The following is a 22,375-nucleotide window of genomic DNA, read 5'->3' as shown; positions in this document are numbered from 1 at the left end:
CAGAGACTTTGAGGAATGATTTCTCTGTAACAAAGCAGGGCTATAATTATCTACCATTTTCTAGATAGGTATAGTTGTTATGTCAAGCTTCGTTCTTGTTATAGAGCTGATTTAAAGCATATGTTACTCTAAAAAAAAAAAAAAAAAAACGGATCCTGTTCCTTTAAAGCATGAATAACAGCACAGTGCTTGTGCAGTGTAATTTGGCCCTCTGCTTAAAAGTGGAAGTGGATAAGGTGTGGCAAAAATGTGGCTCAACAGCAGGGTTTTGCGCCCCCCCCCCATCACAAATATACAGTGGGGAAAATAATTATTTGATCCCCTGCAGATTTTGTAAATGTACCCACTTACAAAGAAATGAAGGGTCCATAATTTTTATCATAGGTGTATTTTAAATGATAGAGACAGAATATCAACCAAAAATCCAGAAAAAATACGATACTAATGGTTTAAACTGAGTTGCAGTTCAGTATAAAATAAGTATTTGATAGGATTAAGGTCTGGAGACTGGCTAGGCCACTCTATGACCTTAATGGGCTTCTTCTTGAGCCACTCCTTTGTTGCCTTGGTGGTATGTTTTGGGTCATTGTCATAATGAAAGACCCATCCATGACCCATCTTCGGTGTTCTGGTTAAGGGAAGAAGGTTCTCATCCAAGATTTTTTACAATACATGGCCCCATCTATTGGCCCCTCAATGCGGCAAAGTCAGCCTGTACCTTTAGCAGAGAAACAGCCCCAAAGCATAATGTTTCCACCTCTGTGCTTGACTAAAGGGATGGTGTTCTTAGGGTCACAGTCAGCATTTTTTAGACATGTGCACGGCCAAAAAATTCGTTCATTTTAGTTTTCGTTTCATTAGTTTATTTTTTTTTTTTGTTTTTCGGGTCATTCGTTATGATTTGTAAATTCGTTCATTCGTAAATTCATAAATGCGTTCATTCGTACATTCATTCATTCGAACATTCGTTCATTCGAACATTCGTTCATTCGTACATTCGTTCATTCGTACATTCGTACATTTTTACATTTGTACATTCGTAAATTCTTACATTTGTAAATTCGTACATTCGTAAATTCGTAAAATAGTACATTTGTAAATTAGAAAATTCAGAAATTTGTAATTTCGAAGTTAGAAAATCCAAAAACCCGAAAATTCAAAAATCTGAAATAGTAACTAACTATTAAATTATAGGTATTGTAATTTCCTTTCAAATTTGATTGTTAGTGAACGTAACACATACGAATTTATCCAAAGTTACGAATTATCCAAAACAAATGCTGCATCTAAACAAATGGAACGGAACAAATTAATAATAAATAATAATAATAAAACGTTGTTATTATTATTATTATTGTTATTTATTATTATTAATTCATTACGTTCCATTCCGTTTTTTCGGATCATGCATAACTTTGGATAAATTTGTATGTGTTATGTTCACTAACAGCCAAATTTGAAAGGAAATTACAATACCTATAAATTAAAAGTTACTAGTAATTACTAATAGTTAAGTTATTATTAGTTAACTATTATTTCAGATTTTCGAATTTACAAATTTATGAATTCACTAATGTACGAATGTACGAATGTACATTCGTAAATTGCGAATGTACGAATGCCCGAATTTACGAATGTCCAATTTTATCGAATTTACGAATATTCGGAAAAAATTCGTTAAACGGGTTTTCGTTAATTCGGATATTCCCGAATTAACAAATTTGATGAAATTCGTTAAAAAACCAATTCGGAACGAAACGAATTGCACATGCCTAGCATTTTTCTTCCTCAAAACATGGTGAGTCCCCCTCCTCAAGAAGGCACATGTACAGTCATGCCAATGAACATCTAAATGATTCAGAGAAGGATTGGGAGAAAGTGCTGTGGTCAGATGAGACCAAAATTGAGCTCTTTGGCATTCTCGACTTGCCGTGTTTGGAGGAAGAAAAATGCGGACTATGACCCTAAGAACACCATCCCTACAGTCAAGCACAGAGGTGGAAACATGATGCTTTGGGGCTGTTTCTCTGCTAAAGGTACAGGCCAACTTTGCTGCATTGAGCGGCCAATAGACGGGGCCATCTATTGTAAAATCTTGGATGAGATCCTTCTTCCCTCAGCCAAAACACTGAAGATGGGTCATGGATGGGTCTTCCAGCATGACAATGACCCATAATATACCGCCAAGGCAACAAAGGAGTGGCTCAAGAAGAAGCACATTAAGGTCATGGAGTGGCCTAGCCAGTCTCCAGACCTTAATACTATAGAAAATGTATGGAGGGAGCTGAAACTTCGAGTTGCCGAGAAACAACCAAGAAACTTTAAGGATTTGGAGAAGATCTTTAAAGAAGAGTGGACCAAAATCTCTCCTGAGATATCTGCAAACCTGGTCACCAACTACAAGAAACGTCTTACCTCTGTGCTTGCCAACAAGAGTTTCTCCACCAAGTACTAAGTCATATTTTGTTTGGGGATCAAATAATTATTTTACTCACTGAACTGCAACTTAATTTATAGCATTTATTTTATGTGTTTTTTTCTGGATTTTTGGTTAATATTTTGTCTCTATCATTTAAAATACACCAATGATAAAAATGATAGACCCTTCATTTCTTTGTAAGTGGGCAAACTTACTAAATCCGCATGGGATCAAATAATTATTTTACCCACTGTAAATGAGTCCTTATGTAGCTTTAAGCCTAATTCACACTTATGCAGGTTGCAGTTTGCATATTGCAGGTGCATTTTGCATTTTTTTAATACATGCTTTTCATCCATTGAAGTCTATGGAACCAAAAAACAGAAAAAAGGTCCCTGGCCCTTGCCATAAAATGCGCAGATGTGAGCTACATCCATAGGAAATCATGTTAAATGGACTGTAGTGTATTTCTGCAAAACTGAAAATGCTCTAAAAAATGCATAGGTGTGAACCAGGCTTTAAGGCTCGATTCACACCTATGCATGTTGCTTTTGAGCGTTTTTGGAGGTTTTTTTTTCATGCTTGCCACGTTTTTGAGCAGCGTTTTTGCGGCGTTTTTGCCGCGATTTGCGTTTTTTTTTTTTTTTACAGTTTTTTTTACAGTCTAAAAAAAAAATTTTTTAAAAATTAAAAAAAAAAAAAAAAAAAAAAACCCGGCAAAAACGCATCAAAAACGCTGCAAAAACGGTGCACTTGCATTTTTGATGCTTGTCCATTGAATTCTATTACATGCAAAACGCTGCATTTTGCATGAAAAAAAGTCCCTGACCCTTTCCAAAAATGCAGAGAAACAAAAAGGCATTGATGTGAACATGTTCCATAGGAACCCATGTTAAAAAATTCCCGTGCATTTCTGCAAAATGCAAAATGCATCAAAAAACGCGCTAGTGTGAATGGAGCCTTACACCTGTTTTTTTAACAGAAGAAAAATTGAGCTTTGATCAGTTTAAATAAATGGATGATGACAGATGCGGATGTAAATTGATGTAAACGGATGATCATCCCTTTACATCTCTTTTTCCATAGAGATGCATTGATGTCCGTTTTTCACCTGTCAACAGAACAGAAAAACAAACAAACGGACAGCATGTGTGAAAGGGGCCTTATACTTACTATGTTGTCACATAAATACAATTTGTTACATTGAACCCCTAGACACATTCCGCTCTCTATCAGGGAGAGCTGTTTAATGACACAATATATTTTGTCCTTTACGTACTAGATATAAAAAAATTATTAGAATTACCTGGTCAAGCAGAAATAACTCAATATAATCAGGCATAACAACACTATGCAGATAACTGGGATAATGACATCAATCCGATCCAGTATGGTGAGGCTGTAATCTGCACACAAGAAATGTATTATCATTTACTGGCAATTTAGAGTGAACCCAGCTCATTTTCCCCCCACTAGCCTGCAGGAGATATTAAAGTGTTTGTTAACCCTTACATATACCCAGTGAAGTGACTAGCCTCAGGTGATGTACAGAGATGAAACAAATCCTCCTACATAAGTTGTACCTGTTTATCTGCAGCTGCCTTTCCCACTACTTCCATTCAAAGTGCAGAATTTACACAGGATCTCTCAGCTCTGGAAAGCGTGATGTGGAGTACATCGGTGAGGGGAGCTCTGAGAGCTGATTGGAGGGAAGGGACACACCCCCCTTCACACAGCACACAAGAACAGAGCTGAGGCTGGAGGTCCTTCCCTTGTCACCATTCGTTTCTTGGTGTCAGGGAAACTTGTCAGAAGGGACTCATGCTGATAGCAGAGGAATCAGTCAGAGGAGTCAGAGGACAGAAATGACACTTAGTGCTCTGGATTGAGACAAGCACACACTATAGAGGGATATGCTTTGTTCATATTTCAGGTTTACAGCCACTTTAAGGAAATTTGTGCTGAGAGAAAATTGAAGTTATAAATGCTGGCCTCCTTCTGGGAATGCTAGTTACCTGGCTGTCTTTGGCATGAACACTCTTTGAATCACTGTCCTGCAACAAGCACACAATGTACATTACAGAGTCAGTATAAAGTCAGAACGTCTGATTTGGTTACTTGCTCCAGGTTGTGAAGCTAGCTACTAAAGGTCTTGGATTAACATACAGCCAGGCAGGTAGCATTTTCAGATAGGAAATGTGTACATACAGTATACTGTAGATGGAAGAAGAAAAAGGGGATAGACACTGGTCACCTTTCTTGAAGATATTCATATACCTTGTTGATGTATAACACAGAGAGTTTTAGAGTTTTGGTATATCTACAGCCAACTTGGTAAAGAGTTAGAACCCGTGTCATATTTTTATCCCTAATCCTAAAAGAAGCCAGCCCACCAAAATGAAGTATAGACTGTATATATAGTATATTTCACACACAGATCTAGTGCAGAACAAGGCCTGGAAAGTTACAATGGTGGATAAAGTTCAGCTGCAGAGCCTACAGGCAATACTGCTGAACAATCCTTTGCCCTCTGCAATTTAGGTTCTCTTTAAGAGCCGCTTCACACCACATGCAGTCCAGTGTATTTTTTTCCTGCATCAAAAACGCATGGACAGTAGGTTACATGGATTTCAATGGCAAACTTCACACCATTGCAGTGCGTTCCAGTATAGTCAACCAAAGTAGAAAATGCGGCATTTTTTTTTTCTGCAATGAACTGCCCTGGAATGCAGCAAAATGCATCAAAAATGCACTGGAATGCATTACAGCAAAAAAACAAACAAAATAAAAGACAGGAAACTTTGGAAAAAAAAAAACAAGAGGAGAAAAAACGCACTAGAACTTATTGAAAACGCATCAAAAACACACCAAATTGCATCAGACGTGTTTCTGTGATATGAACCAGCCCTAAGAATGTACTGAATGAGGTCCACTCGTTCATTTAGTGTTTGAGCTTATGTGCCAAAACAAATGTGACACAATGAAAGAGGGACCCGCCAAGGAAGGTGGAGGCAAATCTTATTATCTACAATATTTACCACATTATGAAAACACACATCACCTCTTTTATGGTCCCAGTATGATCTTATACTGTAAAAGATGACAAAATCATAACATTTTACCATTTCTCCACTCAGCTTCTGAGCTCCATTCACTCCAGGTTCCTTGGAGAGCGTGCACTGGCATTGATCGGACCCTCACTGCATAATTTTCTCCTCGTTTCAGTTGCCTCTTATTGAAGGCATATGTAGGATATGCTTGTCCAGGGATGTTCCTTGTTGTCTATGCAATCACATTATATTAGTGTTAAAATATTACGTTTGTGCAAACCCGAAATACTAGCCAACCTACCTTATATCTCATTTCCCATATAACTATTTATCTACTACTGAGTTATCCATACCTAGACCAGTATGTCACATCAACATCACCTTCGTATAATTTGAGTATTGTCCCAATATTGTGGGTAAGCATGCCACTGTTTCCATGCTAGAGGAGAACTTCTACAGGCAGAATGTGCTGTCCTTGTGCACTGTTAGACCTGCAATGACAGCGTGAGGAGGAAAAAAAAGCCAATCACCGGCTTATGTCAAAGGGACATTGGTCCCGAAGAGGAAGGAGGCACATATCCCTCATCTGTGCCTGCAAGTGCCATCTATCATTGCCACCTGCCAGTGCTCACAGTGCCCAGCAGTGCCACCTATCAATGCCCACAAGTGCCACCTATCAATGCCCACAAGTGCCACCTATCAATGCCCACAAGTGTCACCTATCAATGCCCACCAGTGGTGCCAATCAGTACCACCTAGCAGTTCTGCCATCAATCAGTGCCCAATCAGTGCCCATCACTGCCACCCATCAGTGCCCATCAGTGCCGCCTCATCAGCGTACATCAACGAAGGAGAAAAATGACCTGTTTGCAAAATTTTATAACAAAATATAAAAAAATATATATTTTTTTTAAAAATTCTGTTTTTTCAATTTTTTTAACAAAAACTAAAAACCGCAGAGGTGATCAAATACCACCAAAAGAAAGCTCTATTTGTGGGAAAAAAATGATAAAAATTTAATTTGGGTACAGTGTTGTATCACCGCGCAATTGTCATTCAAAGTGCGACAGCGCTAAAAGCTGAAAATTGGTCTGGACAGGAGGGGGGTTTAAGTGCCCAGTAAGCAAGTGGTTAATGTATTAAATGTAATGTACCAGCCGATGATAAATGAATGTTTTGCAGTCTTCATTATCCCCACAAGATGGCGCTGCTTTGAATGAGCAATTTGTTGCTTAGAATTATATTTTATTATTAGCCTTCTTTTGGCTTTTTTGTCTCTAAATATTTTTTTTGATTTTTAGTCAAATGTTTGCGAAGCCGTTTTGGCGGATCTCTTATCTTATTAGTAAGGTTTGGTATTACCTGTTGTTTGACTGTGGTTTTGGTCCGGTCTTGTGACTGAACTGTCAGGGACCGTAGTGTGAGTCATGTGAGCGGTGGTTTGTTTTTTCTTTCAGTGAAATTGAAATATCCCTGTGCCACTAAATAGATAAATATACACTGCTGCAAGCACTGAAGGTTGAACCAAAACCCTAGAGTAAAATAGAAATAGATAGTGCTGCGCTGTATGATCTAAACATAAATATCAAAAATAAGGTGAACTAAATATATACACAATAAAGTGACAGTGTGTTACATATTAAACAGCCATAACTAGGCTGGTAACAAATAAAGTGACAATGTGCATATGTACAAGTGATAAATACACTAAGATACCACGTGCTAAAGAGCAAAATGCTCTAATAACAAATGTCCTTATCTTCTTAGTGAATAATGAATAACATAAAATGACGTGAAATGTCTATACATGGTCCTTATCTTCTTTATAATAAACAGCAATAGAGAACTGTGCAAAATCTGTGAAATATCTTCTTCTGTATCAAGAATCTATATAAAGTGCAGAAAAGTGACTTCTTATCTTTAGTGCACTACGTGGTGTATAGATGTCCCCTTACCTTACTGCTGTAAGGTAACAGCATATAAGTATGTCTTTGCGGGTAACGGGTATGTTCCCTATGGATCCAGGTGTCCACCAACCTCTGAACGTGGCGTTTTAAATGTAATGGTGTGTGTCCGTCTTTAAAACCAGCAACCCTCTGCCAGACGTGGTCAGTTCAGCGTGACCTCGTGGGTGAGTGTTGGAGACTATGGAAGGAAGAACGGGAACGATAGTGTGGTATGTTTTATACAGAATTTATTGAAAAAGAACAGCTAGAGTACTCACATTCTTATGCATGCACAAATCAAAACAAACACGAGCAGCGAGCTCGCCGACGTCACTTCCGGTGCCTGTACGTCCCTAAACGTACACGGATTTTGCACAGTTCTCTATTGCTGTTTATTATAAAGAAGATAAGGACATTGTATAGACATTTCACGTCATTTTATGTTATTCATTATTCACTAAGAAGATAAGGACGTGGTATCTTATTATTTATCACTTGTACATATGCACATTGTCACTTTATTTGTTACCAGCCTAGTTATGGCTGTTTAATATGTAACACACTGTCACTTTATTGTGTATATATTTAGTTCACCTTATCTTATTATGTTTAGATCATACAGCGCAGCACTATCTATTTCTATTTTGTTTTTTCTTCCAGTCGTTGGAGAGCAGTATGGGCTAATGAATTTCCAGCCAGTGTTCTGTCAAAAGAGCCAACTTGTCAAAATCTCCAATTACGTCACTTCCGATGACTCCCCAGCAGCAGTAATTGCAGATTTTGACGACTTGGCTGTTGACAGAACACCGTCAGCATATACAGTACGGTAGACGATAAATTGAGTAAACATTGTTAGTCTGCCTGTGCTAATAACCAACAACATGGCCGCCTCTAAGGCAGCAACAACTTTTTTCCTCCTTACCCGGTGTTCTGTCAAAATAGCCACCTCGTCGTGTACCGTACTGTATAAGCTGCCAGTGTTCTGTGAAAACAGCCAATTCGTCAAAATCTCCAATTACAGCTGCTGGAGAGCCACTGGAAGTGACGTTGTTGGAGATTTTGATGAGTTGGCTCTTTTGACAGAATACTGGCCATTTACGGTTTATGTAGTATTTAGAGCGTGCTCACGTCTGCTCGCCACGCCTTTGATGATGTCAGAATATGACCAAACGCATCGGTTCCTGGAACGCATGACGTAAGCACGCCATACGCTGCGGCCATTTTAGAAATTTGTTTGCTGTACTTTTTTTAATCGTATTGCATGTGAGTTTAATTCTTACTAATTAAGAGTGGTTTTAGAATGTTGGACATATTGCACTATGGTGCTTTTTGAGGGTTCTGTTGCCAGTGTTGGAGTTGCTGACCTCTTTTAAAGCAGCCTATGAGTCTCCCACACTTAAGCAGTCTTTGTATAGATCGATGCTATCTGGGAAACAGCTGAAGCCTTAAAGTTCATCTGGGTATAATTAACTACTATGCTTATTTAGACCTCTTTATAACTTGAGGGTTTACTGCCTTTGATAAGCAGACTTGCCCCTTCACAGTGGTATCGAATGTGCATACACATTTATTCACGTAAACGGGTGTGTGGATTTTACGCTATGAAAACAGATCTCCTAGGTGAACTTTTATGAATTTATCTTATTAGTGCTGCACTCTTTTATATATTTTGATAGTGGGCTAAAGTTTGCTGTCGGCTGACATCACTCAGCCGGTCCAAACTCTGAAGCAATCGTGAATTTAATGTTGGGGTCCACATAGATGGCTGAGCGGCAGCTAAGTTAGCCTCTCAGCACACCCCTGAGAGCCTGAGCCAGCTGCTCCCGCCCCCTTCACAGCCCGCCGCTTCAGGGGGTGCTGGAGGGCCAAAGCAGAGAGTGACTGACAGTGGTCTTTGATCGCTCAGTTCTCAGTCTTAGAGGTGGCAGGGGACCAATGCTGCATCCACCTAGGTGAGTATAATTGTTTGTTATATTGAAATCCTGCATTCTCTTTTAATGTGATTGAAAAGGGATTTTTTAAAAATAACAAATATGTCATACTTACAATAGTTTTGCACAGAGCAGGCAGATCCTCCTCTTCTAGGTTCTCCCACCAATTATCCTCCCCTCTGCTGAGTGCCCCCATAACAAGTCACCTGCTATAGGGGCATATGTGCGGGCTCAATCCCAAGCCAAGCTGTGTGTGTCCATTGACATACAGCATGGCTCGGCCCCACCCCCACTCTCTCCTCATAGGCTGTGACTGACAGCAGCAGGTGCCAATGGCTCCCGCTGCTGCCTCCATGGTGAGTAAAGAGAGAGATAGCTTAGAAAGGCGCTGCTCTTGGACACAGCACTGGATTGAGATGAGCTCATGTTAGTATGGGAGGGGGGGCAGCTGAATACAGAAGGTTTTTTACTTTAATGAAGAGAATGAATTAAGGTAAAAAAAAATCTTTACAACCACTTTAAAGCGTATCTTAACCTTAATACAAAAATTTAATACATTGCAGCTTACCAGTCTTTACATAAGGTGGTTACATTTGTTTTCCCTTGTTCAGTTTTTTCATTTATTATTTGTTTATTTTCCATTGGAATACTACCTTCCTGTCCTAGGGTGACAACGCTAATTTACTATTGACCATGGTTATTTCTCATTCTGGACTACAAACATGTCTTTCTTTCTTTTTCTCAGTTATATAGGTGGGTAGGGGGATTAGTGATTTACAGAAAGAAGATAACATTGTTTGTGTTTTCAGTTCAGCGCACAAGAAGTGACAAGGACACTGCATTTCTTGCAAAACCAACAGGCTTTTTTTTCAGTACTTGCTGAAAATGTTTCTTAGCCTGAAACAAGTAAATGAATGCAGCCATCACATCATAAACTGCATTGTATTTAAATTTTGTCACTGGGTTTTAATATCATGTTTAATATCATTTAAAGCACACAAGCATTTGCTTTGTTCTTTAAAGTGTAACTTCACTTTTGTTAAGAAAAAACATTCTCCTCTGGGGGATCTATATACATTTCAAGAATTTTAACAAATTTTGTTGCAGATGCCTAACTTCTGTTATTCTGAAGAAATCCCTGTGTGTTCCTCTGTGCCCCTGTGCTAAGTGAGTCTAATGGGAGTGGCTTCATAATTATCAATCAGCTGTGCACCTGCAGAGCTCTAATGAGGGAAGCTGCTGGGCCTGCATCCCTTTAGACGTGATATCCTATTGAAAGTATCTCACCAAAAATGAAATTTTTGTTGCAGGGGGTGCCTGAAATCTGACTTGTATGTTAGGGCAGACTTCTGGGAAAATCAGCGAGCCAATCACAATAGCAGGAAATGATGATTCTGGGGGCGTTCTGTACATATTCTGTGTACAGAACACCTCCAGGTAGCCATATTGCATTGCATCTTACAGAAAATTACAGAGCTGCAGATTGAAAAGGAAAGGTCATTTTTAATAACATTCAATTACAATATGACTGCTATTTCCCCCCCCCCTGAAAGTGGAGTTACCCTTTAAGAGTTAGCATTTTTAAATAGGAACAAATGTAAATACATTATATAAAAAAATAAAATTAATAAAGCCTGGTAGGGTTGTCGTAACTGGCAAACTGGCAGTTAATGTTTTAGGCAGAAATACATTTGTATTTTAAAATGTTCCTGGTAGGGTTGCTTTAACCGCTTTCCAACCAGCCGCCGTCATTATACAGGTCGGCACGATCCCGCGAGCTGTCGTAGCTATACCGGGATAGCAGGCGTGCACTCCGCCGGGGTGCCGATGCTCGTGGCCGACGGTCGCGATGACTGTCGGCCACGAGCGATTGTGGGCATGAGAGGCAGAACAAGGACGTGTGTGTGTGTAAACACACAAATCCCTGTTCTGTTCTGTGAGGAGTGACAGATCGTGAGTTCCTAGTAGCTAGGAATCACGATCTGTCATTTCCTCTAGGTCACTCCCCTCCCCCTTCAGTTAGAACACACAGAGAAAACACAGTCAACCCCTTGATCGCTCATTAGTGTTAACCCCTTCCCTGCCAGTGACATTTTTACAGTAATCAGTGCATTTTTATAGCACTGTATAAACGCTGTATAAATGCCAATGGTCCCAAAAATGTGTCAAAAGTGTCTGATGTGTCCGCCATAATGTCGCAGTCTCAATAAAAATCGCAGATCGCCGCCATTACTAGTAAAAAAAAAAAAAATTATAAAAATGCTATAAATCTATCCCCTATTTTGTAGATGCAATAACTTTTGCGCAAACCAATCAATATATGCTTATTGCATTTTATACTAAAAATATGTAGAAGAATACGAAAAAATTTATTTATTATAGCAAAAAGTACAAAATATTGTGTTTTTTTCAAAATTGTCGCTCTTTTTTTGTTTATAGCGCAAAAAATAAAAACCGCAGAGGCGATCAAATACCACCAAAAGAAAGCTCTATTTGTGGGAAAAAAAGGACGTCAATTTTGTTTGGGTGCAGCATCGCAATTGTCAGTTAAAGCGACGCAGTGCTGAATCGCAAAAAATGGCCTGGTCATTCAGCACCAAATCTTCCGGGGCTGAAGTGGTTAATGGTCAAACTGGCATCATATGCAGATCAAAGATAATACAATGTAAAATTATTTTTGTTACATTGTATTTTTGAATGAAGCATCTGAACAGGGGTCTGAACAGGGGGTCTATACAGTATAGAAGCTCTGCTTTACATAGCAGTGACTCTAGCTGCTGCTGTGATAAAGAGAAGTCCCGGCTGTTGAGCAATAGTGGTCGGAGAGAATGGCAGTAGGAGAAGAGGAATTTTCTGGCCAAATATAGAGAAGGCAGTCATTTTTATTTTACTAGAGTACGACTAGACTGAAATGAAAACGGAATCTTACCACTTCTTTATTGTGCTTATTGATGATCTGAACTTCACAGGACAGGTTTTCTGTGACGGTGGGTAAAGTATCATAACCAGTGTTCCATTTCACTACAATATCCTCCTTTTGGAAGTCAACTTGGACATTTGATGGCGCTCTTGGCTTAACTGTGTAAAATATACAGCAGCTGGCATTACTTCCACAGAAGCAAATATGGAACTGAACACAGATAAGCAAAAAAAAAAAATGTTGCAGAGGAAATCTCAAAATGGATCAAGCTACAACCAACCTGAGGAAGAGGGCTAAACAGGAAAATTGCGTGACTGGGGGTCTTTGGCTGATGGCAGGAAACATAGCTGATGTTTATATAGAAATACATTTAGGCCTGGTTCACACCTATGCATTTTTTAGTGCATTTTCAGTTTTGCAGAAACACACTACAGTCCATTTAACATGGATTCCTATGGATCACATCCACATCTGTGCATTTTATGGAAAGGGCCAGGGACTTTTTTGTGGTTCCATAGACCTCAATGGATCAAAAATGTGTATTGAAAAACGCAAAATGCACCTGTAAGATGCAAACTGCAACCTGCATAGGTGTGAACCGGGCCTTATACCACGTACACATGAGCGGACTTTCCGTCAGAGTAGACTCTGACGGTCTTTCCAATGAAGTTCCAACGAGGTTCTGCCAAAATGGACTTGCCTACACATGATCACACCAAAGTCCGATCGTTTAGAATGCAATGACGTACAACAGGACTAGAAAAAGGAAGTTCAGTAGCCAATAGCTGCCCTTGCGTCGTTTTTGGTCCGTCGGACTAGCATACAGACGAACGGTTTTCTCGTTAGGGTTTGAGTCGGAAAGATTTGAAACATGGTCTATTTCTAGGTCCATCAGAATTTTCGAAAGGTGAGGTCCGATGAAGCCCACACACGATTGGAATGTCCGACGCAATGATTCCGTCTGACCTTTTCTGCCGGAAAGTCCGGTCGTGTGTACGCAGTATTAGAGACCTCCTCTATGTAAAGTTTGCTGACAGCTTTTGCCTAAAGAAGTCCCTTGTCATAATAGGCAAACATGACAACATTTCTTAAAATGAAAATCTATTTTTCAAAAAGTAAATTTTTTAAAAAGCAACTTTTCCTGTAATATTTACATTCAGTTAAGGGCTGAGCCCCCATGATAATTTCTTATACCTCCTAGATGTCTTACTTTTTCCAGGTTAAATCAGAACTAAAGGTAGCAAAACTTAATCTTCGTACCCACGATCAGAACATCATACAAAAAATACCACTTTTTAATCGATCGTACGATAATCTGAACGTTAGTACACAGCTGTCGTCTGAAATTTTCCGTAGGGAAAAGCACGAAAGTTCTTCTCACAAGAAAAAAACACAGACTAGCACTTGTGCCAGAAATGTAAATGGAGTTGTGCTTGTGCTGCTTCATTTACATTCTGCAGAAGTTTGCTGAAAAGGCAGGTAAGTTAATTTTAATTCAGAAGAGACATTGCAGGCTTCTTTTGCAATAAGGAGCCTGCCTGATAGCAAAAAAGAAAAAAATGTGTTGCATTTTAAGTGACAGGCAGCGTTATTAAACCCACTTTCTCTGAGCCTTGGCTGTCATGGGCCTGCCCATTAGGGCAGCTTTGTTACCCAGCCTGGGCTCAGAGTATTACTGCACTTAACAGTGGTCACTAGGGATGAGCTTCGTGTTTGAATCGAACGCATGTTCGACTCGAACATCGCCTGTTCGGTCGTTCGCCGAATTACGAACAATATGGGCCGTTCGCGCCAAATTCGAATGGTGCGTCATGGCCCATAATTCACTGCGGCATCGCAGTGCATTGCTGGCTGATGATTGGCCAAGCATGCACTATGACCCCATGCTTGGCCAATCACAGCGCCGTCTGTACAGAGAGCCGTAATTGGCAAAGCCAGGGTGGCTTTGGCCAATTATGGCTCAGGGGGTTTAGTACACGCCCCACACTATATAAGACCGCCTGCACAGCGGCCCTGTGTAGTGTGTTCCGGCGTTAAGAGAGAGATAGATAGACAGAGAGACAGTGTCATTTGATTTAAGTTAGATAGAGTAGGCAGGCGAGTCAGTTAGCTGCACTTACAGTGTATTGTGTATATATATACATCCTAGATATATATATATATACACTGTATTCAGTTTAGCTAGATCCGTTCCTGTTAATCTCTTCCTACTACTGACAGGCAGGCAGGTGTTTTTACAGTATTTACAGCTACCTGAAAATTGATGGTGTTCTTCTGATCCTATTAGTCCTATTAGCTACAGTATTTACAGTTAGTGTAGTGCGTCCTCTGCACAGTGTGCACCTAAAGCTACCTTAAGAAAATTAGTGGTGTTCATCTGATCCTATGAATACCACAGGCAGCTACAGCATTTACAGTTAGTGTAGTGCGTCCTCTGCACAGTGTGCACCTAAAGCTACCTGGAGACAATTGCTGCTGTTCTGCTCCTATTAATACCACAGGCAGGTAGCTACAGTAGTTACAGTTAGTGTACTGTGTCCTCTGCACAGTGTGCACCTAAAGCTACCTGAAGAAAATTAGTGGTGTTCTTCTGATCCTATTAACACCACAGGCAGGCAGCTACAGTATTTACAGTTGGTGTAGTGCGTCCTCTGCACAGTGTGCACCTAAAGCTACCTGGAGACAATTGCTGTTCTGCTCCTATTAATACCACAGGCAGGCAGCTACAGAATTTACAGTTAGTGTACTGTGTCCTCTACACAGTGTGCACCTAAATCTACCTGAAGAAAATTAGTGGTGTTCTTCTGATCCTATTAATACCACAGGCAGGCAGCTACAGTATTTACAGTTAGTGTAGTGCGTCCTCTGCACAGTGTGCACCTAAAGCTACCTGGAGACAATTGCTGTTGTTCTGATCTTATTAATACCACAGGCAGGCAGCTACAGTATTTACAGTTAGTGTACTGTGTCTTCTGCACAGTGTGCACCTAAAGCTACCTGAATAAAATTGGTTGTGGTCTTCTGATCCTATATTAATACCACAGGCAGGCAGCTACAGTATTTACAGTTAGTGTACTGTGTCCTCTGCACAGTGTGCACCTAAAGCTACCTGAAGAAAAATAGTGGTGTTCTTCTGATCCTATTAAAACCACAGGCAGGCGGCTACAGAATTTACAGTTAGTGTAATGCGTCCTCTGCACGTGTGCACCTAAAGCTACCTGGATACCTGGAGACAATTGCTATTGTTCTGCTCTTATTAATACCACAGGCAGGCAGCTACAGTATTTACAGTTAGTGCACTGTGTCCTCTGCACAGTGTGCACCTAAAGCTACCTGAATGAAATTGGTGGTGTTCTTCTGATCCTATATTAATACCACAGGCAGGCAGCTACAGTATTTACAGTTAGTGTACTGCATCCTCTGCACAGTGTGCACCTAAAGCTACCTGAATAAAATTGGTGGTGTTCTTCTGATCCTAATAATACCACAGGCAGGCAGCTACAGTATTTACAGTTAGTGTACTGCGTCCTCTGCACAGTGTGCACCTAAAGCTACCTGAAGAAAATTGCTGTTGTTCTGCTCCTATTAATACCACAGGCAGGTATCTACAGTATTTACAGTTAGTGTACTGTGTCCTCTGCACAGTGTGCACCTAAAGCTACCTGAATAAAATTGTTGGTGTTCTTCTGATCCTATTAATACCACAGGCAGGCAACTATAGTATTTACAATTAGTGTACTGCGTCCTCTGCACAGTGTGCACCTAAAGCTACCTGAAGACAATTGCTGGTGTTGACATACTAATAATACTACACTATACCTTTAATACCCCACTATACCTTTAGTCCTCTCTAAGACCTGCACTGAGAGGAATGAAGGTGTAGAATTAGGTGTGTCACAGCCAAGTACTTGGGGGCAATCTGCTATCGGTACACCGACGTCAGATTGTACCAGGCAAATTTCCCTGCCCCAGCTGCTGCACCGCCGAAAGAAGTTCGCTCCCAGCCATCCACATGCCCAGCGGTTGAATGCTAGCTTGGCTAAATTGCTAGCACTTCAACTGTTGCCTTTTCAGTTGGTAGACTCTGCCCCCTTCCGTGAGTTTGTGGAATGTGCGGTTCCTCAGTGGCAGGTTCCCAAACGCCACTTTTTCTCACGGAAGGCGATTCCGGCTCTCTACCGGCATGTGGAAGGCAATGTCTTGGCCTCGCTGGACAGGGCGGTCAGCGGTAAGGTGCATATTACCGCTGACTAATGGTCCAGCAGGCATGGACAGGGATGTTACCTATCTTTCACCGCGCACTGGGTGACTCTTCTGGTAGCTGGGAAGGATGCAGGACAGGGTGCAGTAGTGTTGGAGGTTGTTGTGCCACCACGCCTCCAAAATACTACTAGTGGTGATTCTGCCACACCTCTCTCCTCCACCCCCTCCTCTTCTTCTTCCTCCATGGCCTCTTCCTGTGCTGATTTGACTTCGGAACCAGCGGTGCTCCGTAGGTGTTCATGGGGCTACGCAAAAACGCAGGCCAAAAGATGCCATGCGGTGCTTGAGCTGGTGTGGTTAGGGGACAGGAGCCACACTGGGGCAGAGATTCTGTCAGCTCTGCAGGGGCAGGTTCAGAGGTGGTTGACGCCACGCCAGCTTAAGGCAGGTATGGTGGTTTGCGACAATGGCACCAACCTCCTCTCCGCCCTCCGACAGGGACAACTGACCCATGTGCCCTGTTTGGCTCACGTCCTTAACTTGGTGGTGCAGCGGTTCTTGGGCAGGTACCCGGGCTTACAGGATGTCCTGAGTCAGGCCAGGAAAGTCTGTGTGCATTTCCACAGGTCATATGATGCCAGTGCTCGGCTGGCTGACCTCCAAAAGGAATTTAACCTGCCCAAGAACCGCCTAATCTGTGACATGGCCACCAGGTGGAACTCAACGTTGGCCATGCTGCAGCAGCTGCACATGCAGCAGAGGGCCATCAATGAGTACCTGTGCGACTATGGCACCAGGACAGGGTCAGGGGAGCTTGTTTTTTTTTCCCCACGCCAGTGGACCATGATCAGGGATGCATGCACTGTCCTGTCACCATTTGAGGAGGCCACAAGGATGGTGAGCAGTGGCAGTGCATGCATCAGTGACACTGTCCCCCTTGTCCACCTGTTGGAGCACACGCTGCGAGGAATAATGGACAGGGCACTTGAGGTAGAACAGAGGCAGGAAGAGGAGGACTTCCCTAGCTCTCAAGGCCCCCTTTATCCAGACAGTGTTCCTGTGTGCCAGCCGATCACACAGGAAGAGGAGGAGGAGGAAGAGGAGGATTGTGTCAGCATGGAGGTGGAGCCTGGCACTCAGCATCAGCATCAGTCTTTAAGGGATCATTTACAGTCCCAAGAAACCCATGGACTTGTACGTGGGTGGGAGGAGGTGGCTGTGGATCATGTTGTCCTTAGTGACCCAGAGGACTCTGGACTGAATGCCTCAGCAAACCTATGCTGCATGGCCTCCCTGATCCTGCAAAGCCTGCGGAAGGATCCTCGTATTCGTGGTATCAAGGAGAGGGATCAGTACTGGCTGGCAACCCTCCTTGATCCACGTTACAAGTGTAAGGTTGCGGACCTTATCTTGCCGTCGCAGAGGGAGCAGAGGATGAAACGGGAGGCCTTGCGGAAAGGTCTGTGTAACGCGTTCCCAGAGACACTCCTGTTCCTGGACAACGTGTTGCTGAGACTTCGGTCAGTCAAAGAAGGAACGGTGGAGAAGGTGGCCGTCTGACCGATGCGTTCAGACAATTTTTTAGTTCGCAGCCCCAAGGTATGATCGGTTCCAGCAGCCATCGCCAACGTCTGTTTTACATGGTGCAGAGGCAAGATCTGACTTGGACACCTTTCCCACCGAAAATCCTCTGGGTTACTGGGTCTTGAGGATGGATCACTGGTCAGAACTTGCACAGTATGCAATTGAGCTACTGGCCTGTCCTCCATCCAGCGTCCTTTCGGAACGCACATTCAGTGCTGCTGGAGGTTTTGTAACCGATCACAGGGTGCGCCTGTCCACCGACTCGGTCGATCAACTGACCTTCATAAAAATGAATCAGTCTTGGATCACCACCAGCTACCAAGCACCTGATGCTGATGTAACCGAATCATTTTTTTTGAAATGTCAGATCACTTCAAGACTGCCTATGCTGATGCTGAGAGACTATCCTGTTATGCTGAGTGACTATCCTCTTCTTCCTCAATGATCATGCTGATAGCTTGTAAGAATATTTTTGGTTCTGGGCGCCGCCACCAGTGGCTAAGGCCCAATTTTTCAGCCCCTGTTTAACAGGGGTGTGTAATTACAATTTTTGATGCAATACTTTGCAGCAGGGCTCGTTCCTGCGCTCCAACTAGGGTATCTGTAAAGGGGTTGCAGTGTTGTGGCACCAGCACCAGTGCCTAAGGCCCAATTTTTCAGCCCCTGTTTAACAGGGGCGTGTAATTACAATTTTTGATGCAATATTTTGCAGGAGGGCTCATTCCTGCGCTCCAACTAGAGTATCTGTGAGGGGTTGCAGTGTTGTGGCACCAGTGCCTAAGGCCCAATTTTTCTGCCCCTGTTCAACAGGGACATGCAATTACAATTCTTGATCTAATATTTCACAGCAGGGCCTGTTTCTGCACCCACCAAGAGTAACTGTGAGGACTTACAGTGTTGTGGCACCAGCACCACCACCACCAAAGGCCCAATTTTTCTGCCCCTGTTCAACAGGTACATGTAATTACAATTCTTGATCTAATATTTTACAGCAGGGCCCGTTCCAGCTCCCACCAAGAGTAACTGTGAGGACTTACAGTGTTGTGACAACACCACCAAGACCACCAAAGGATCAATTTTTCTGCCTCTGTTCAACAGGTGCATGTAATTACAATTCTTGATCTAATATTTCACAGCAGGGCCCGTTTCTGCGCCCACCAAGAGTAACTGTGAGGACTTACAGTGTTGTGGCACCAGCACCACCATCAAAGGCCCAATTTTTCTGCCCCTGTTCAACAGGTGCATGTAATTGCAATTCTTGATCTAATATTCCACAGCATGGCCCGTTCCTGCGCCCACCAAGAGTAACTGTGAGGGCTTACAGTGTTGTGGCAACACCAACACCTAAGCCCCCAATTTTTGCAGAGTATATAGGGCAGGCCCCTACTTTCAAACATCCAACTTACAAACGACTCCTACTTGCAAACAGAAGGAGACAACAGGAAGTGAGATGAAATCTACCCCTAGGAAGGAAAAATTCTCTCCTGTAAGAGTTAATATGGGAAAAACGTGTCTCCTTTCCACTGATGCTTTATCACCAATCCTTGTTTCACTAAAAACCCCAAATTGTCAAAAAACATTTGTCATTGGGACAGAAAGTGAGGTAAAATCTTCTGAAGAGGTGCACAGACAGCAAAACAAATGTCACAGGGGTGATAACCCTTCCCTATGTTTTCCAAAAAGCTTAAAAATAGATTTTTTTGGCTGGAGCTACACTTTAAAAATGTACCAGTTCAAAATTACAAATAGATTCTACTTAACAACAAACCTACAGTCCCTGTCTTGTTTGCACCGCCTGTATACTGCTGTTCAGAGTATATAGGGCCTGGGGCCCCACACTTTTCCTTTTTTAATTTGGGTGCGGGGTTCCCCTTAATATCCATACAAGACCCAAAGGGCCGGGTAATGGACTGGGGAGGGGGGGGGGGACCCATGCCATTTGTCTCACTAATAATTTTCATCCATATTACCGGGACCGGACATTACATTAAAGCCGTAAGCAGTTTTAAATGACTTTTATTACTTCAAAAATGTCATTTTGTGCAAGGACTGTTCTAAGCACGGGAAACACGCGCCACTTTACAGGCATACTATAGACACCCCCCTCCAGGTACGATATTTAAAGGAATATTTCACTTTTTTTTTTTCACTTTAAGCATCATTAAAATCACTGCTCCCGGCAGTTTTTAAAACTTTTTTTTGCATTGATACATGTCCCCTGGGGCAAGACCCGGGTCCCCAAACCCTTTTTAGGAAAATACCATGCAAATTAGCCTTTAAAATTAGCACTTTTGATTTTGAATGTTCGAGTCCCATAGACTTCAATGGGGTTCTAAGGTTCGTGCAAATTTTCGGTTTGTTCGCAGGTTCTGGTGCGAACCGAACCGGGGGGTGTTCGGCTCATCCCTAGTGGTCACACATCATTACATGGGCACCATTCATTCCAGCAAGAAGGACCTCCCAACGTTGCTGCCTGAAGGGATAAGGCAGGCCATAGATGAAATTTTCTTTCCTGCGACCACAGGTTAGTGTTGATAGGGGAATCCCTCCTGCTAAACTATTGTGTTGATGGTGGAATCCCTCCCGCTGAGCTATTGTGTTCTCCCTGCAGCGGAGCGCGGGGAGCCTTCCCTGCTGGGAGAAATGCAGTGATTATTGCTAATGGTTATAGCCACGGGAAATAATTGCATGCTAAAAATCTGACATACTGGTTGTACCCATGTTGATCGATGGATTAACTTGGGTAAAATTAGCCTGCCCATACATGGATCGAATCTTGGCCAATCCTTGCTAAACCAAGGTTCAAACCATCTATGGCCGGCTTAAATTGTAAGTAAACCCCCCTATCGTTTTCAGCCAAGGAAGCTGCCATCTTTTCCTCTGTTTAATCTACAACTGCCATGATGCTGCACATGTGATCAGGTATGACACCAGCCATTGGATGGTTTGACAGTTTATTTGAAAGTAAAAACAATGGGAGTGTTAAATTTCTGGCACGTGCCGTAAATGAAACTGTTTTATGGATGGGTTTACTTCCACTTTAAGGAAGGGTCTGTGACATCAGCAAACCTTCACATAAAAGGTATATACACTTATTTAAGTTTTGATGGGCTTTCACGCTTAATTCACCTCCCCACCTCAAGAAAATAAAGATGCATTACATGTCCTTAAATCATTACATTTAGATGTAATGTATAACGGTATGATTTTTGGGGGTTATAGTGCCTGCATATTTGCCTAATCTTTTTTCTGCCTCATTTACACAGGCATGCAGATTGTATACCCATGCATGGATCACAACGTAGTTCCTCTGCATCCTGATCCATGCACTGGCATACCTCCCAACTGTCCCTGATTTTGAGGGACTGTCCCTGATTTGGAACAATGTCCCTCTGTCCCTCTTTCCTCCTCATTCGTCCCTCATTTTGGTCTGATCTATATAGAAAATGCACTTTTTGTCTTTCAAAAAGTATTTCCCAGTGCTAAACCTTTCATTCAGTTTCTAAATTGCTACATTTGTAAATTTCAAAAGCCAGTATAAAGGAATAGCAATGGTAAAAAAAAGCACCTGTGGGTTTAATAATTTTTTTTTTTGTATAATTCGCCTTTAGAAGGGCGTGGCAGGGGGTAGGTCCTATGCCTACATACTGTGCTAATAGGTGTCCCTCTTCCCCATCTCAAAAATTTGGGAGGTATTTACTGGACCCACATGAATGTGCTTTCTGTGATGCATGTGGGGGTCTGTGCAGCCAGCTGCCTGCCATTGATTTCAATAGACTGCCCGCACATCCCTGCACTGAACACCTGTGCATTCTGGAATGAAGACAGGCGTACGGATTGGTGCACCCATGTGAATGAGGCCTTAAAGGCTTTTTTTTTTTTTCAATCTGTTGCCTCAGTGATCATGTTCACCTACAAGCCAACTAAAACTGACACAGGCATTTTAATTGCTATATCCCTTGAGTGACTTCAGGGCTGAAATATTATAACATGATTTTCTAGTAGTGTGCTAATTCACTGACATACTAGTGGTGGGCGGAGACAGTGGCGTAGCGTGGGGGGTGCGGTGGCCCCAGGCACGACATTTGGGGGGGCGAAATTTCATGCCAGTAGTGTCACTACTGGCTGCCTCCTCCTAATTTTAATTTCCTGTGTCCCCCGTGCTCCGGCCGGCATGTTCAGTGTCCGACGCCCTTTGATTGGGCGTATGGGAGTCATGTGCAGTGTGGGGCTTCGCTCGGCATATTTATATTCTAACTCTATGTCCACTTGGATGGTGGGGCTTGAACCTGGACTCAGGGCAGAATGTAGTGTGCAGGTGC

At 42.2% G+C, this 22,375-nt stretch overlaps 1 protein-coding gene across 1 annotated transcript in view; it reads right to left on the bottom strand.

The window, feature by feature from the left end:
• Nucleotides 1–22,375, bottom strand: part of LOC141148904 (interleukin-4 receptor subunit alpha-like) — a 75,199-nt gene that overhangs the window by 11,923 nt on the left and 40,901 nt on the right. The window contains exons 5-7 of the mRNA XM_073636755.1: nt 12,276–12,424; nt 5,542–5,701; nt 3,726–3,825 (exon numbers count right to left, since the gene is read on the bottom strand). Coding sequence (XP_073492856.1) covers nt 3,726–3,825; nt 5,542–5,701; nt 12,276–12,424 — 409 coding nt within the window. The remainder of the gene's footprint in view (nt 1–3,725; nt 3,826–5,541; nt 5,702–12,275; nt 12,425–22,375) is intronic.

The sequence above is a fragment of the Aquarana catesbeiana genome, linkage group LG06, assembly GCF_042186555.1.
Source record: "Aquarana catesbeiana isolate 2022-GZ linkage group LG06, ASM4218655v1, whole genome shotgun sequence".
Classification (NCBI taxonomy): Eukaryota; Metazoa; Chordata; class Amphibia; order Anura; family Ranidae; genus Aquarana; species Aquarana catesbeiana.
This window is presented reverse-complemented; position numbering and strand designations above follow the sequence as displayed.